The following is a 14,252-nucleotide window of genomic DNA, read 5'->3' on the forward strand; positions in this document are numbered from 1 at the left end:
GTGACCTGCTGGCTCTTAAGGTCTGGAGAGCAGTTTCTGAGGTTCGTTCTTGCTAAATCACTTCCCTTAACTAGGTCACACCATCCACCACGCTGGTACCACTCATTCGTTAGAGAACACAGAACGGTAATTCCTATAATTAAAGTTGCCTGACATTTCCATGATAAAAACATGTTCACCGTTATAGGTTTAACAAGCTTTCATGCTCTGAAGTGAGATTTTCCATAATGGATATCCATATCAGAATAAAGGCTTACATTCAAAATGTAATTATTGTTTTTTAGGTACTCACATAATGGGTAATTACTCTCACACCTTTTAAATATTAGTGTTTGGCTCAGTTTGTAGGACACGCCTGCTTTGGGACAGGAACTTAATTCCATAAAAACTGGAACTAAGTCAGCCACATTGTCTATCCCTGAAAACGATGGTTCTCCTGTGGTTACAGACAAGCTAATGTTGTTGGCTGAATTCTCTGCACCAAATGCGAACCCGTTCTCCAGGGAAGAGGCACAGACAAGGTCTGGACCTACAAACAGACTCGGGATGTTGTTTGGGAATCACACAACCAGCACCAGTGCCAGGCCCTGGAAGCTGCCACTGGACATAGAACAAAAAACCCTACAAAGCTGTTCAAAGTCTGAGGCCACGAGCAGAGGAGATGGAAAAACCAGCTTTAAGTCAGCTGGGATCAAATGAAAAATGCGCGGCCTGATGACCAGAGTCTCAGTAGCGCTGCCTGAGGTTAATTGTGATTGTTAATAGCAGTGTTGGTTTTCTCCGTCACTCGCTGTGACAACAAATATTCCAAGCTGCTTTCTCCTTCCTTTCTGCTCTGCCCACCCTGTCCTGCTGTCGCCCTGCTGTCCCCAGGACCCCCAGATCCCTTTCCCCTACGCTGCTCTCCAACAGCTCATTCCCCAACTTACACTGGAACCTGGGGTTCCAGACCTGCCTCCCACAGAATCCCTTCTGCTCCTGAGCAAACCAAAGCCATTTCTCTTGCAGGGTCTCATCTCTGCCACTTGTGTTTCTCACTCCCCTCAGGATCCTGAATGCCGCAGTTTCATGGTCACTGCAGCCAACGCTGCCACTGACTATCACACCCCCAAATAGTCCTGCCTCGGACGTACCAGACCCAGGAGAGTGTCCAGCTGAGCTAGATGGCCCATCCAGCAAGTGTAGAATTTATCCCTGACACCCTTTAGAAACCACCTGGATTTCTTGCGCTCACTGCACTTCTCATTCAACAGATAATGCAGCTTGCACTACTAATCATACAGCTCCAAAAAGTTTTGTTTGCTCTACAGAAAAGCTCCACCAAATCAGTGCTATTCATTTATTCTTACTAATTTTTGCCAGTCCTGCTGTTATACCCAATGGAAAATTCTCCCAGCAGCCAAACCAGCTGGTTTAGGTGCATGGTACTTTCAGGATGGATCAGGAGCCCTTAGATTTTTTTGTGCTAGATTTAGGTTATGGTTGGAGTCGATCTTAAGGGCTTCTTCCAACAAAAAGACTCTGTGATTCTATGCTGTTGGCTCATTATTAATGAGTAGAGACTCAGCCAATGCAGTCAGGGGAGCTCAGGTGCTCTAAGAAGCCAACAAAATATGGGGAACACCAAGAGAATGATGAAAGCACCAGTGTGGTTATGTACTATACCGTCTCTAAAATGTATATACCATACGGTAGCATTTTGTGGCCATGTAGACCCTGGGTGCACCTACATTTTGAGCAGAGTGTGCAGTTCTGGAGATGGTAGAAGTCACAGAGAGTGGCAACTATTGCCCTTTGGGACGGAGCAGCAGCCTTCCATGAACTGAAAGGGTTTGATTCTTCAGTCTGGAGAGAAGCCTAGGGAAGACCTGGCCCAGGCTTACACAGCCACTGAGGAGCGAGTGGGGTGGAGGATCATGTGCAGGAAACCCCACAGGACTGTAACAAGGCACTAACGAGGGCAGGGAATGGGAACTCAGCATCAGTTCAACTCATGGAGGGAACTTGTGGGAACGTGACTCATTCAGTGACAAGGGAAGAACTGTGGAATGGTCAAAGCACATTTCTCAGAGTTGTAAATAAATAACAACAAAATCAACGATGCTCTGTTATATGACACTGCCAGATCAGAATTATCTATGTGTGGCCTTGAATTGCCAGCCCTCCTGAACACATCTGAAATGAAAAGATCGACAGCTTTTCCCTATTAGACTTTTCCCTTAAGTCTGCAGCCACGGGACACTACAAACAAAAAGCGGAGCGCAGGGATGAGCAGGGAACGGAAAGATCCACAGACAGCTGGTCCCCAGGGCCGCTCGAGCGGTCACCGGTGCTGGTGACATGCGGAAAATCTTCACAACCTGTAAGGCTATAAAACTTTACAACCTGCGAGGATATAAAAAAGGTAAGTTTATTTGGCGCCGGGCGCAAGAAGCATCTTTCCTCTAATCTTGATTTTGGCATGAAGCGTGCTTAAATGTAGAAAGTGTTACATATTCATGGTAACCCCAGGAACGCCTGCATATCCCCATCACCTTTCCCTGGAAAGGGGGTTCTTACTGAAATGAGTTCCAGGAAATCATTCCCATAGTCTCCTCATGTGCTGAAGACTCGAGTTATCTCGCCCACTCAGGGACGCTGCTGGGTGCAGCAAAACTTACCTTCGCAGAGTTGGCTGTTTTGAGTAAGGCTCTGTTTGATAACATAACAGGTTCCACAAGGCTCTAAGCTACACACTTTCTGTGTGGTTAACCCTTTAAGTGCTATTTCGCTCTATCACTGCGGCCTGAGCGGGGACGCGGGCAGGGACTGGGATACGGGCTCCCCATAACCCGCTGCCACCGGGGGGCCCGCAGCCAGGCTGCCCGCTCGGGCCCACCCAGCCGGCACCGCGGAGACCGCGGGTTCAGCCGGGCCGCCCCGGCGGGACCCCGGGCACGAGCGGGACCTCGGGCACGAGCGGGACCCGCGGGTCCCCAGCACCGCCCCCGGCCCCCCGGCCCGGCTGCGCCCCCGCGCTCCGCCCGCCCGGCCCGGCCCGCCGCGCATGCGCCGCCACGCGGCCCGCCCCGCGCCTCCCGGCACGGCCGAGCGCGCCCCGCCCGCCGCGCAGCCACCGCGCATGCGCGACGCCGCCACGGAGCGGCCGTAAATCGGCGCAGGCGCGGTGCGGCGGGGGCCGCGGTGAGGGGCAGGCGTCCGGCGGCGCGGGGCATTGTGGGTCTGATTGAGGAAGTAAAATGGCGGACCTAGCGAACGAAGGTAGGCGGGCGCTGGCGGCGGAGCGCGGTGCCGGCTGCGGGCCCGGCACGGGCCGGGTGTCGCCGCGCTCCCGGCCGGAGCCCGGCCCTATGATCCGCCCGCAGAGGCGCCGCCGGGCGCGGGCCCGCTCTGGGAAGCGCCCCCTTCCCGCGGCCTCCCCGTGCCCCGGCCCCTCCGAGGCGAGCGGCCGGACAAAGGGAGCGCTGGGCCGGGCCGCCGCGCTCCCCGCCGCGCTCCCCGCCGCTCCCGCTCCGCGCTGCGGGGGCCGGTGCCGGGCGGCGCTGGCGGGTGCGCTCGCCGGGCGGTGGCGCCGGGATCGCGGCGGGTTCGGGTCCGGCCGGGCCCCGGTGCTGCCGCCGAGCGCTGCGCTGCCCCGGCCCTTCCAGCCGCTTCGTGTCCCTGTCCGGTTGATTTTGGGGTCATTGTCTGCAACTTTAGGGCTGTTATAAGTTTTTCCTTAACTCCCATTCGCGTTAATCCTTCCTCTAGCTAAAGAAATAATTAGAGTTGGTTATGTAAAACTATGTAAAATATATATATTTTAAACTGGAAACCTCATTAGTAAAGAAATGTTGGTCTAATTCTTCTCTGGGGAGCATTAGGAAAACACGGCTGGGGGATGTGGCTGTTCCTCTCCAGGTGTGCACGGATGGAGTGACAGAGGCCATCAACAGTTTGCCTTTGGAAATGAGGCACTTCCCTCAAAGTCTCTGCAAACCCAGGTTTGCCCGGCTCTGTCTGTTTCTCATCCTTCTTTTCAGCTGATGGAAGAGGGAGAAGTGCCCAGGAGGTGAATGAAAGCATGAGAGACCCCTTCTTTCGAGATTGTTTCTTCCATTTGAGCTCTGCACCAGTGACAATTACAGTTCTGATATTAACATCAGCCAACAGGAAAGCAAATATCTATTTGTAGGTGTAGCTTTTGAAGATGAAGGCCACAAGCGGCCAACCACATAATTATGCTGAAGTGATTTGACAAATCCTGTGGTGCAGCAGGCTATTGGCTCCCAAACTCCGGGTGAGCTGTCAGTGCCCAAAGCAGCACGATAAGTGGTCTTGAGGATGGTAGTGAATAGTCAAATGTGTAGTGACTCTTTGTGAGGAACCTGATGACAGTATTTATATACTGACATTATAATGACCCTGTTGTGCCAGCCCCTCACTTTACCCCCCCATTCGAGTGGGAAACTTTAGGCTCACCAGTGAATTCCAACTTACCAATGTTTGTCACATCTTTTGATGCTGAACTTGCCACGTGTTTCTACTCCTCCCTTTATATTTCTGTAGAATTGTGTAGAGTGTTGGAGTGGGAGGGAGGAAAGTGCGGTGCCATCCTTACTTTTTAATCTGATCTTCCTTTTTCTTTTTCCCCCTTGTTCAGACTCTTTGCTGACTCTGGTGACTTCCCTCACCTGCAAATGTCTTTAATCTGTGCTCGCATCTTCCTCCAGAGTTCTCATCTTCATCCTTCACTGTTGCTTTTTCTTGCAATAAGGGCGATTGAATCTTTCATAAGTTTAAGACCAGCTTCTGCTCTGTTGTCTCTTCTGCTCATTCTAATATGAGCTGTGTTGTGTCTGGGGTTAGTTTTTCTTTCCTCCAGTTCCATTTTTGAGGTGTCTGTTATTTGTATAGCAGTGCAAATACCACATCCTTTCTGGAATTGGCATCTGTCTGCTGCAAGTCGGTGTATTCCATAGACTTTCTGCTTGTTTGCTGTCTCTGACCTGGCAGTGATGTTCTCAGGTGACTTTGGCTGTTTTCTCCTCATTCTTAAGCACATCATTTATTTGATTTTTACAGTACTGTAGTTGACTGTTTGCTTTCCCAGTGCCCAGGTATTTCCATTCAAATACATGAAGTGAGTACTTTGATATTGGTAATTCTTTCATCTTCTGCTTCATATCGATCTTCTCTTGTTTGAGGTACGTGATAGCTGAATGTTCATGTTCACAAAAACAAATGTGGTTAAAACAAAGCTCTTAATAATCCTTGATCTTGATTGATCTGTGCTATCTCAATGATATTCATTGTGAGGTGTGAAGCTAATTATTCTTTGACACACAGTACACACAAGTACCTAGAAAAGAGATTACAGTAGTTTTTCAGATTGTTTTTGCTTGGCGTGTTTGGGCAACAGCTCTTCTCGTCTGTTCGTGCGGGTGAAATTCTCTTAGACTCTTACCTGTTTGGTTACCACAGCAAACCTCCTTCTGGCCTCAAAAAGTGCTGGTTTGCTCTGCCCATGTCCTTTCATCTTACTCATGCGAAGCTCTTTTGACTTGTTGCCTTTGCCATGGCACCCCCATTGTTTCAATTCATTCATTAGTTTTTCCTTTTCCAGCAGTACGCTGGTTATCTTTACCTTCTAGATTCCGATGTCTCACTTAGTCAGTTGTCTGTCTTAACTCACCCCTGAGATGTCAACGCTGCCTCCAGGTAACCACTCTACCAATGTCCTTTAAGCCTTCAAGCTGTTTTAGTAGCTGATCTTTTTGTGCTGCATTTCTTCCAATTTACAGGCATTCCCTCTAATATTCTCCTAGCTACTTAATTTTCTTTATTCTAACCATTCCTTGAAGATTTGTCTTTCGCTTTTCTCTAGTGAGCTGCTAAAGCTGTACTTGTCTCTGTTGTGGTTTGATGGCGAGCTGGATCTTGGCAGAAGGAGATGGTTGGATTCGGGGGGTCCTCACAGAGAAGGGGGATGAAGGATGAACTGGTCCCAGTGCCACTTCCCAAGGTTTTATTGCGAAGTTTCGTAGGAACAGGTCCTGGCCTTGCCCCTCATCATGAGATGAGCTGGTAAATAAAGAAGAGGAGAGAGTAACTTCTCCCCAGCTGTGTGGAGTTTTATCAGCTTTGTCACAAAGATGTGGTGACATTGTGATAAAGGTTTTGGGGACTGGCATGATGAAAAGTTTGATCAGCAAACCCCAGGATTTTGGAAAGGAAGGCACAATTGTCATTGTTACTATTGTATAAAGCAGTTACTGTATGGTATTATTCATTTTCCCTGAAGTCTTCGGTATCCCGGAATGTCAGGGGTTGGAGGGACCTGGAAAGCTCATCCAGTGCAATCCCCCCATGGAGCAGGAACACCCAGATGAGGTTACACAGGAAGGTGTCCAGGCGGGTTGGAATGTCTGCACAGAAGGAGACTCCACAACCCCCTGGGCAGCCTGGGCCAGGCTCTGCCACCCTCACCATGAAGAAGCGTCTTCTCAAATTTAAGTGGAACCTCCTGTGTTCTAGTTTGAACCCATTACCCCTTGTCCTACCATCAGTTGTCACCAGAAGAGCCTGGCTCCATCCTCCTGACACTCCCCCTTTCCATCTTGATCCCCAGGAATGAGTCCCCCCTCAGTGTCCTCTTGTCCAGCTCCAGAGCCCCAGCTCCCTCAGCCTTTCCTCACACGGGAGATGCTCCACTCCCTGCAGCATCTTGGTGGCTGCGCTGGACTCTCTGCAGCAGTTCCCTGTCCTGCTGGAACTGAGGGGCCACAACTGGACACAAGATTCCAGGTGTGGTCTCCCCAGGGCAGAGCAGAGGGGCAGGAGAACCTCTCTGACCTACTGACCACCCCCTTCTAACCTACCCCAGGTGCCATTGGCTTCCTGGCCACAAGGGCCCAGTGCTGGCTCATGGTCACCCTGCTGTCCCCAGGACCCCCAGGTCCCTTTCCCCTACACTGCTCTCTAATAGGTCATTTCCCCAACTTACACTGAGCCTGGGGTTGTTCCTGCCCAGATGCAGTATGATCTGCCTCAAACTATGCTAAATTCTTTGTTCTTTGTTGGTATTCTGGCTGGATCACATCTTAAGTGACACTTCACGCCATGTGCTGGTGAAGTATCGTGAAGAACAAGACAACTTCCCATTAGGTGTGCGTTCACGTGAACTTGAATGCTTTTCTCATTAACTTGCTCTTAATACACAAGTAGTAATTTATTTGTATATGACATGCTGCTGAAGCTGCTCTTTAGGTAATGGTGTCTCCTTGTGTTGAGAGTTAATTATTTTATCATCTTTCAGTCATTGAAAAGGTGCAGGTTTTTCTCAGGGCTACAACTTGATGCTTTCTTCCCACTTCCCTTTCAGGCAAACTCTCAGACACCAAACACAGTTCATTTTGGTGTGTGCAACTGCCCAGTGTACAGTTCATGATGGGAACAGGTTCACTGTGTGGAGCTGCTGTGAATGTCCAGAAGATGAGAAAGTGGAAGCTGTTCCTTTCAGATTGTTCCTTGGTCAGATTGTACATTCTTGATATCGCTTCTGTGCTGTTTCTGGCTCTTTTTTTTGCCCTGATTGTATAATTCTGCTTGCGTTATGGTACCATTATGGTTACTTGGAGGGGAAAAGCTGCCGTGCACCGCTTGCCCTGATGTTTGTAGATGCTATAAACAAGATATTTTCTATGGTGATTTACTTCGGATAAAGTGGTGCAAAGTTAGGCTGGGTGATTTGGTTTCGGTATTCTCTTTTTTTTGAGGTGTCCTAATAATTCACTCCCAAATGCTAGAAAATACTATTTCATATACAAGACAGAACTGGCTAAATATTAATTTTAGTTAACACATTTGAGTTCATAAATATTTTATCTATATTACAAAGTACTTGGGCTGCCTCATAGTTTTCTTCTTGCTGTCATGTGAAAATACGCTACTTTTGTCTGTTTCTGACTCGTAACTTTTGCTTTATATGAAGTACCTGACACAAATAGTAAAATAACGTAATGCAGGGGATAACTTATTTCTATTAATGCCACGAGTGCTTGGGACATTAAATAACACATCCTCTGCAAACGCACTAGGGTTGTGCTTTAAATATGGTGTATGGAATTCTTATTTCATCTTAAATATGTAAAAGGCATTCTACCTTCCAGTATGCTATAGGAGACAGAAAATAAAGGATTTGAAGGTGAATAACAACATCAGATGCTTTACCTCATAAAAAGCAACTTATTGAAGTTTTGAAAACGAGGCAGAAGTTTATTATTTTCAATTTTGAGTTATATTCACCGTGATATCATTTGAAGTCTGGCTGCGAATGACTCAGTTGTGTTTCTCATATGGTTGGACTCTGTGGGGTCTTTTCGGAGATCAGGTGCTGCTGTGGTAGTTTTCTCATTGCTTTCGGTTTATTTGTTGCTAGTCAAAGAGAAAAGAGTCTTGTTTTGTTATCAACACCTTTAGAATCAGTCAGGAACCAGTTGGAACCAGTCAGGCAGAAAGGAACGTGGGGCTACTAATGGCCAGGAAGCTCAACATGAGCCAACAGTGTGCCCAGGTGGCCAAGAAGGCCAATGGTGTCCTGTCCTGTAGCCAAAAGAGCGTGGTCAGCAGGACAAGGGCAGCGATCCTTCCCCTGTGCTCTGCATTGGGGAGGCCACACCTGGAGTATTGTGGTCAGTTCTGGACCCCTCAGCTCAGGAAAGAGATTGAAGTGCTGGAGGGTCCAGAGAAGAGCAACAAGACTGGGGAAGGGACTTGAGCACAAGCCCTATGGGGAGAGGCTGAGGGAGCTGGGCTTGTTTAGTCTGGAGAAGAGGAGGCTCAGAGCTAAGCTCAGCACTCTCCAGAACTACCTGAAGGGCAGTTCTAGCCAGGTGGGGATTGGGCTCTTCTCCCAGGCATCAGCAATAGGACAAGGGGCCATGGGCTTCAACTCTGCCAGGGGAAATTGAGGCTGGAGATGAGAAAGCAATTCTGTGCAGAGAGAGTGGTCAGGCATTGGAATGGCTGCCCAGGGAGGTGCTGGACTCACCGGCCCTGGAGGCTTTGAAACTGAGATTGGCCATGGCACTTAGTGCCATGATCTGTCAATGGGCTGGAGTTGGACCAAGGCTTGGACTGGATGAGCTCTGAGGTCTTTTCCAATCTAGTCCATTCTGTGATTCTGTAATTTTAAAAGTGGTTTATGGACAATTTGTAGCATTATAATGTCTTTTTTAGCACCATTCTGCTCTTTATAATGTGAGTAGTATTAAAGGTGAAGTTACCTTTTTGCAGCCTGAGCTGTTCAAATAAGTGTAATTAAACTTCCTTTCTCTTGACCCTCAGATAATCCTTTCACAGGCAATAAATTATCACTCTGAATATCTTTGGTGAGGTAACAACCCAATTGCCATTCTCCTTTTCAGTGTTTTGTCACTGTTTGCAGATGCCATGTACTTTTTCTCTCAGGTGATGCATTAGAATGAATTAAGGTCAGAGCAGTTTTGCTCAACTTGTATGTGTTTAGTGTTGACGATAGTTCTTAGCTTTAAAAATACATTAATCTTGTGATAACCTGGTTGTGGTGGATCTGGTGAGGATTTGAGGGTGGTTTTTATGATGTAGGGCCTGGGTTCCCTCTGAAGTCTGATGTGAGTCACCAAGATGGTTGGTGACCTGGGTTGTGTGAGGAGAGGCTGAGGGACCTGGGCTGGTCTGGCCTAGAGGAGAAAGGCTTCAGATCTGGAGCTTTCTGGGGTCTGTGAGGAGATCAATAAAAAGATAGAGCAGGCCCATCACAGTGATGCGTGTTGGAAGGACGAAAGGTGAGAGGTGGAACGAGATATTCTGCGTGGATATAGAGAAAAAGGTTCATGGTTGCGTTTGCTGCCTTTTTTTTCCTTATATAAGGAGAGTTGGGCAATAGAAGATATTAATTACCCTGGGAGGCTGGTCGGTCTCCATCCTTGGAAGTTAAGAGCAGCCCCGATAACCTGATGAACCTGGCCCGACTTCATAGGTGAGCTTACTGAGGGCAGGAGGATGGACTGAAGACCTTCTGTGGTGCAGAGGGGTGGTCGAGAGAGGTTCTCCTGCCCCTCTGCTCTGCCCTGGGGAGACCACACCTGGAATCTTGTGTCCAGTTGTGGCCCCTCAGTTCCAGCAGGACAGGGAACTGCTGCAGAGAGTCCAGCGCAGCCACCAAGATGCTGCAGGGAGTGGAGCATCTCCCGTGTGAGGAAAGGCTGAGGGAGCTGGGGCTCTGGAGCTGGACAAGAGGACACTGAGGGGGGACTCATTGCTGGGGATCAAGATGGAAAGGGGGAGTGTCAGGAGGATGGAGCCAGGCTCTGCTGGTGACAACCAGTGACAGGACAAGGGGCAATGGGTGCAAACTGGAACACAGGAGGTTCCATTTAAATTTGAGAAGCAACTTGTTTGGGGTGAGGGTGGCAGAGCCTGGCCCAGGCTGCCCAGGGGGGTTGTGGAGTCTCCTTCTGTGCAGACATTCCAACCCGCCTGGACACCTTCCTGTGTAACCTCATCTGGGTGTTCCTGCTCCATGGGGGGATTGCACTGGGTGAGCTTTCCAGGGCCCTTCAACCCTGACATTCTGGGATTCTGTGATCCTGTCCATCATGGTAGGGACACCATGGCCTTGGTGGCAAAGGAGGAGAGTGTTTCTTGCTCTCTGTCACTGCTTTGCCATGGGGTTTACTCTATAAGTTGAGTAACTATACAAAGAAATGCATCTCAGCAGTGGATCAGGTTGGTGCTTTTCTCTGTTTTGTTCAGTTTTCCCTGATATTTTCTTCTCTCTTATACAACCTTCAAATGTGGATGCAAAAAGGCTGGTTTTTTTGCACCTATACCCTCAAAACACCCATTGGATTTTTCAGTAATGGGCCATTTCATGCTGCACTAAAGCTTTAAAGCATTGTATAGCAAAAATAACTATTGTGGTCACTAGAGGTGCCACTAGCTGCTGTGCTTGCACTGGTGTGGACTGGTGGAGAGGTACAACAGACCATGGCTTGTAGGAAACGTGGTTGATAGTGCAGAGCTGTAAATGGTGATGTATCTGTGTTAAAAGTCTCCCATTAATTAGTGTGTGTGACCTGAAGAGGATCCTCTCTGGGCCACTCTTTTCTGTTTCTGTGTTCTCGTTTCCAAGGCTTGTGAAGCAAACCGAGCAGGTTGAATAGTACGTACGTTCTTCTGACAGCGCATAGGGCATATCTTGGTAGTTAATGACTGGACAGTGAAATAGTTAAAGGAATTTAGCCTGTGAGAGCCAGCTCTTGAGGTTTTTGTAATTATTGATACGGTTGAAGTGTCTGAAACTGATGAATAAGCCACAGGAAGGAGCTGTGTGGATTCACTCATTTTTCAGCCTGGTTTGACACCCGACTACCACTCACAAGAAACCAAGTGGTTTGTACGAGTTCCCCGTCCTCAGGCTGGGGACCTGGAGGCTCCGTGAGGGTAATTACTGAAGATCCGTGTTCCTTCGGCCGTGCTTGGCCTTTCTCAGAACATTTCTACTGAGACTGATCAGAAAATGGATGTTGTTTCTGCACCTCTGGCTCCTTGGTTTGCCTTGTTTCTGTCTGCAGACAAACCAAGTCTGTTCCACAATATTTAAACAGCTATGTGCTGTCTATCCGTATCTTAGGTAAAGATGATCTCACGTTCTTTTATGTGTATTACACATGAAGTTTGAAGGCTGGATGTGGGGTATTTCTTGCTTTATCCTCCTTTATTTTCCCTTTAACAGATCCATTTTACTATAGGTCTGTCCTTCAGAAGCCTTGGTGCAGGAGAAACATGTTTCTTAAATGAGAACATGACCATCCACCTTTGGCTACTACAAACGACAGTATAATTTTCATTTTGGAGTAGGACTTCATAATTTGTCACATTTACTACATGGACGAAAAAAACCCTCAACAACTACCTAATGTATGCGTTTCTCTTCTATAAAAGTAAAACCTATTGTGGTTCATCAGTTGATAGGAAAACATGGCTTGTGTAAGTGCTTTCGTAGGAAAAACATTAAATACTAGAGAGCTCTTTATCTGGTACTTAAATGCATTCAAATCATAACTACGAATCAGAACTGAAAGCTGAAGCCAGACGTCTGAATGCAAAATTTGGCACTGGAGTTTCTTACCAAGTGAGATAACGGATGATCGAGGGCAGTAATACTTTGCTTTTAATGTCTTCAATAATTAGTTCCTTTGATAAAAGTATTTCCCTAAAACAATAAGGCTTGGAAAGATACCCAATATTTAATGAAAGTGGTGAGTTTTGACAGTCTAGTGATCCCTTCTTGCCTTGGGCTGGGATTAGGGAAACCCTTCCAGCGTTGGGCTCTTGTTGCAGGTTTCAGGAAGGCCGTGCTGACCAGTGTTCCTGTAGAAAGGTGCCACTGGTGCCGCGGTCCCTGTCCCTCCTGCGGTGCTACCAGCTCATTTGGCTTCAGAGACAGTAAGAACGGGGAATGACCTATTAGACAGCAGCATAGGGGAAACGGACCTGGGGGTCCTGGGGACAGCAGGGTGAGCATGAGCCAGCACTGGGCCCTTGTGGCCAGGAAGCCAATGGGACCTGGGGTGGGTTAGAAGGGGGTGGTCGGTAGGTCAGAGAGGTTCTCCTGCCCCTCTGCTCTGCCCTGGGGAGACCACACCTGGAATCTTGTGTCCAGCTGTGGCCCCTCAGTTCCAGCAGGACAGGGAACTGCTGCAGAGAGTCCAGCGCAGCCACCAAGATGCTGCAGGGAGTGGAGCATCTCTCGTGTGAGGAAAGGCTGAGGGAGCTGGGGCTCTGGAGCTGGACAAGAGGACACTGAGGGGGGACTCATTCCTGGGGATCAATATGGAAAGGGGGAGTGTCAGGAGGATGGAGCCAGGCTCTTCTGGTGACAACCAGTGACAGGACAAGGGGCAATGGGTTCAAGCTGGAACACAGGAGGTTCCATTTAAATTTGAGAAGCAACTTGTTTGGGGTGAGGGTGGCAGAGCCTGGCCCAGGCTGCCCAGGGGGGTTGTGGAGTCTCCTTCTGTGCAGACATTCCAACCCGCCTGGACACCTTCCTGTGTAACCTCATCTGGGTGTTCCTGCTCCATGGGGGGATTGCACTGGATGAGCTTTCCAGGTTCCTTCCAACCCCTGACATTCGGGGATTCTGTGATTCTCTGTGAAGGGTAACAGTGACATTCTCAGACCTCGAGCTCTGGAGGCCTCTGTTCCTTCTGCAGACACAAACTCTCCTACATTGCACAACTATTATCTTTCCCACCTTGGTGAACAGAACTGGTCATAGTTTTACTCTGTTCTTTTCCCAGGCTCATTTTCTTTAGCTGGATGCTGTCTTGAATATTTCATATGTTTTTTTTCCCCACTCCGTTTTCTTCTTTTGTTCTTCCATCCTATTTGTTTTTCCTGTGAGCTTTGTGCTCTTTCTGGCGTCCCTGTTCTTTTTTCCCCTGAGTACTCAGTTCTCCATCACCAAACTCCATCTCTTGTTCATTCACATCACCTTCTTTTGCTCCCCATTCCACTATTTGAACCATCCCATGGTTCCTCTGCACTTCACATTGTTGTTGGATCTGCTTTATTTTCTCTTGGTACTTCAATCCTTTAAGCACTACATAGACAAGTAGTTCTTTTGCTCCCATTGGTATCTGTGGAATTTGCTACAGGAGCCACTTGAATATTGTGCATTGCACAATCAAATCAGATCTGTAAGAAGGGATAACAATACTGCATTTTATTGAGTGATTTGGTGGTCCTGGATATAAGTAGCTTGGTAGAACGCATGCCACCTGTTGCTGTAATTATGGTATTAATGAATATTAAACGTGATATAAAGAAATGAGCATCACTTGGAAATCAAGGGTAGAAAGCTTGGAGTGCCCAGCAGTGGAGTCTCCCACTGGCAGGTTATTCCATGGGAATCAAAAGGCATCCTTGGTTATTTTTTCAGCAAACTCTGGTTTTGGAACAGGTATAGCAGTTTTTATATCCTTTATAAGTGGTTAGATTACTTTTCATTTTTGAAATAAATTGTCAGCGTTGCTCTCGTTAATACACAGTTTTGAGATTCTGCGGTAGCTGATGGATAGAAGAACTTAGAAAATAAAGGAAAAAGAGCAGGCGAAATGCTGCGTAAGGAGCTCTATTTCGTGATTGATTTTTATCTTTTGCAGAACAAGTTACTCCGGTCTTGCAGAATGAGTCTCGCGGTGCTTTTGCTGGGTTGAGTTGGA

General features: G+C 48.0%; 1 protein-coding gene across 1 annotated transcript in view; it reads left to right on the forward strand.

Annotated features, from left to right (window-relative positions):
* Window positions 1-3,232: 3,232 nt before the first annotated feature.
* The window catches only part of RANBP3 (RAN binding protein 3), a 43,310-nt gene continuing 32,290 nt past the window's right edge, over window positions 3,233-14,252 (forward strand). The window contains exon 1 of the mRNA XM_080359403.1: window positions 3,233-3,261. Within this exon, the coding sequence (XP_080215529.1) occupies window positions 3,240-3,261 (22 nt within the window). The 5' untranslated portion in view covers window positions 3,233-3,239. The remainder of the gene's footprint in view (window positions 3,262-14,252) is intronic.

The sequence above is a fragment of the Nesoenas mayeri genome (genome assembly GCF_963082525.1).
Source record: "Nesoenas mayeri genome assembly, chromosome: 25".
NCBI classification, from domain to species: domain Eukaryota; kingdom Metazoa; phylum Chordata; class Aves; order Columbiformes; family Columbidae; genus Nesoenas; species Nesoenas mayeri.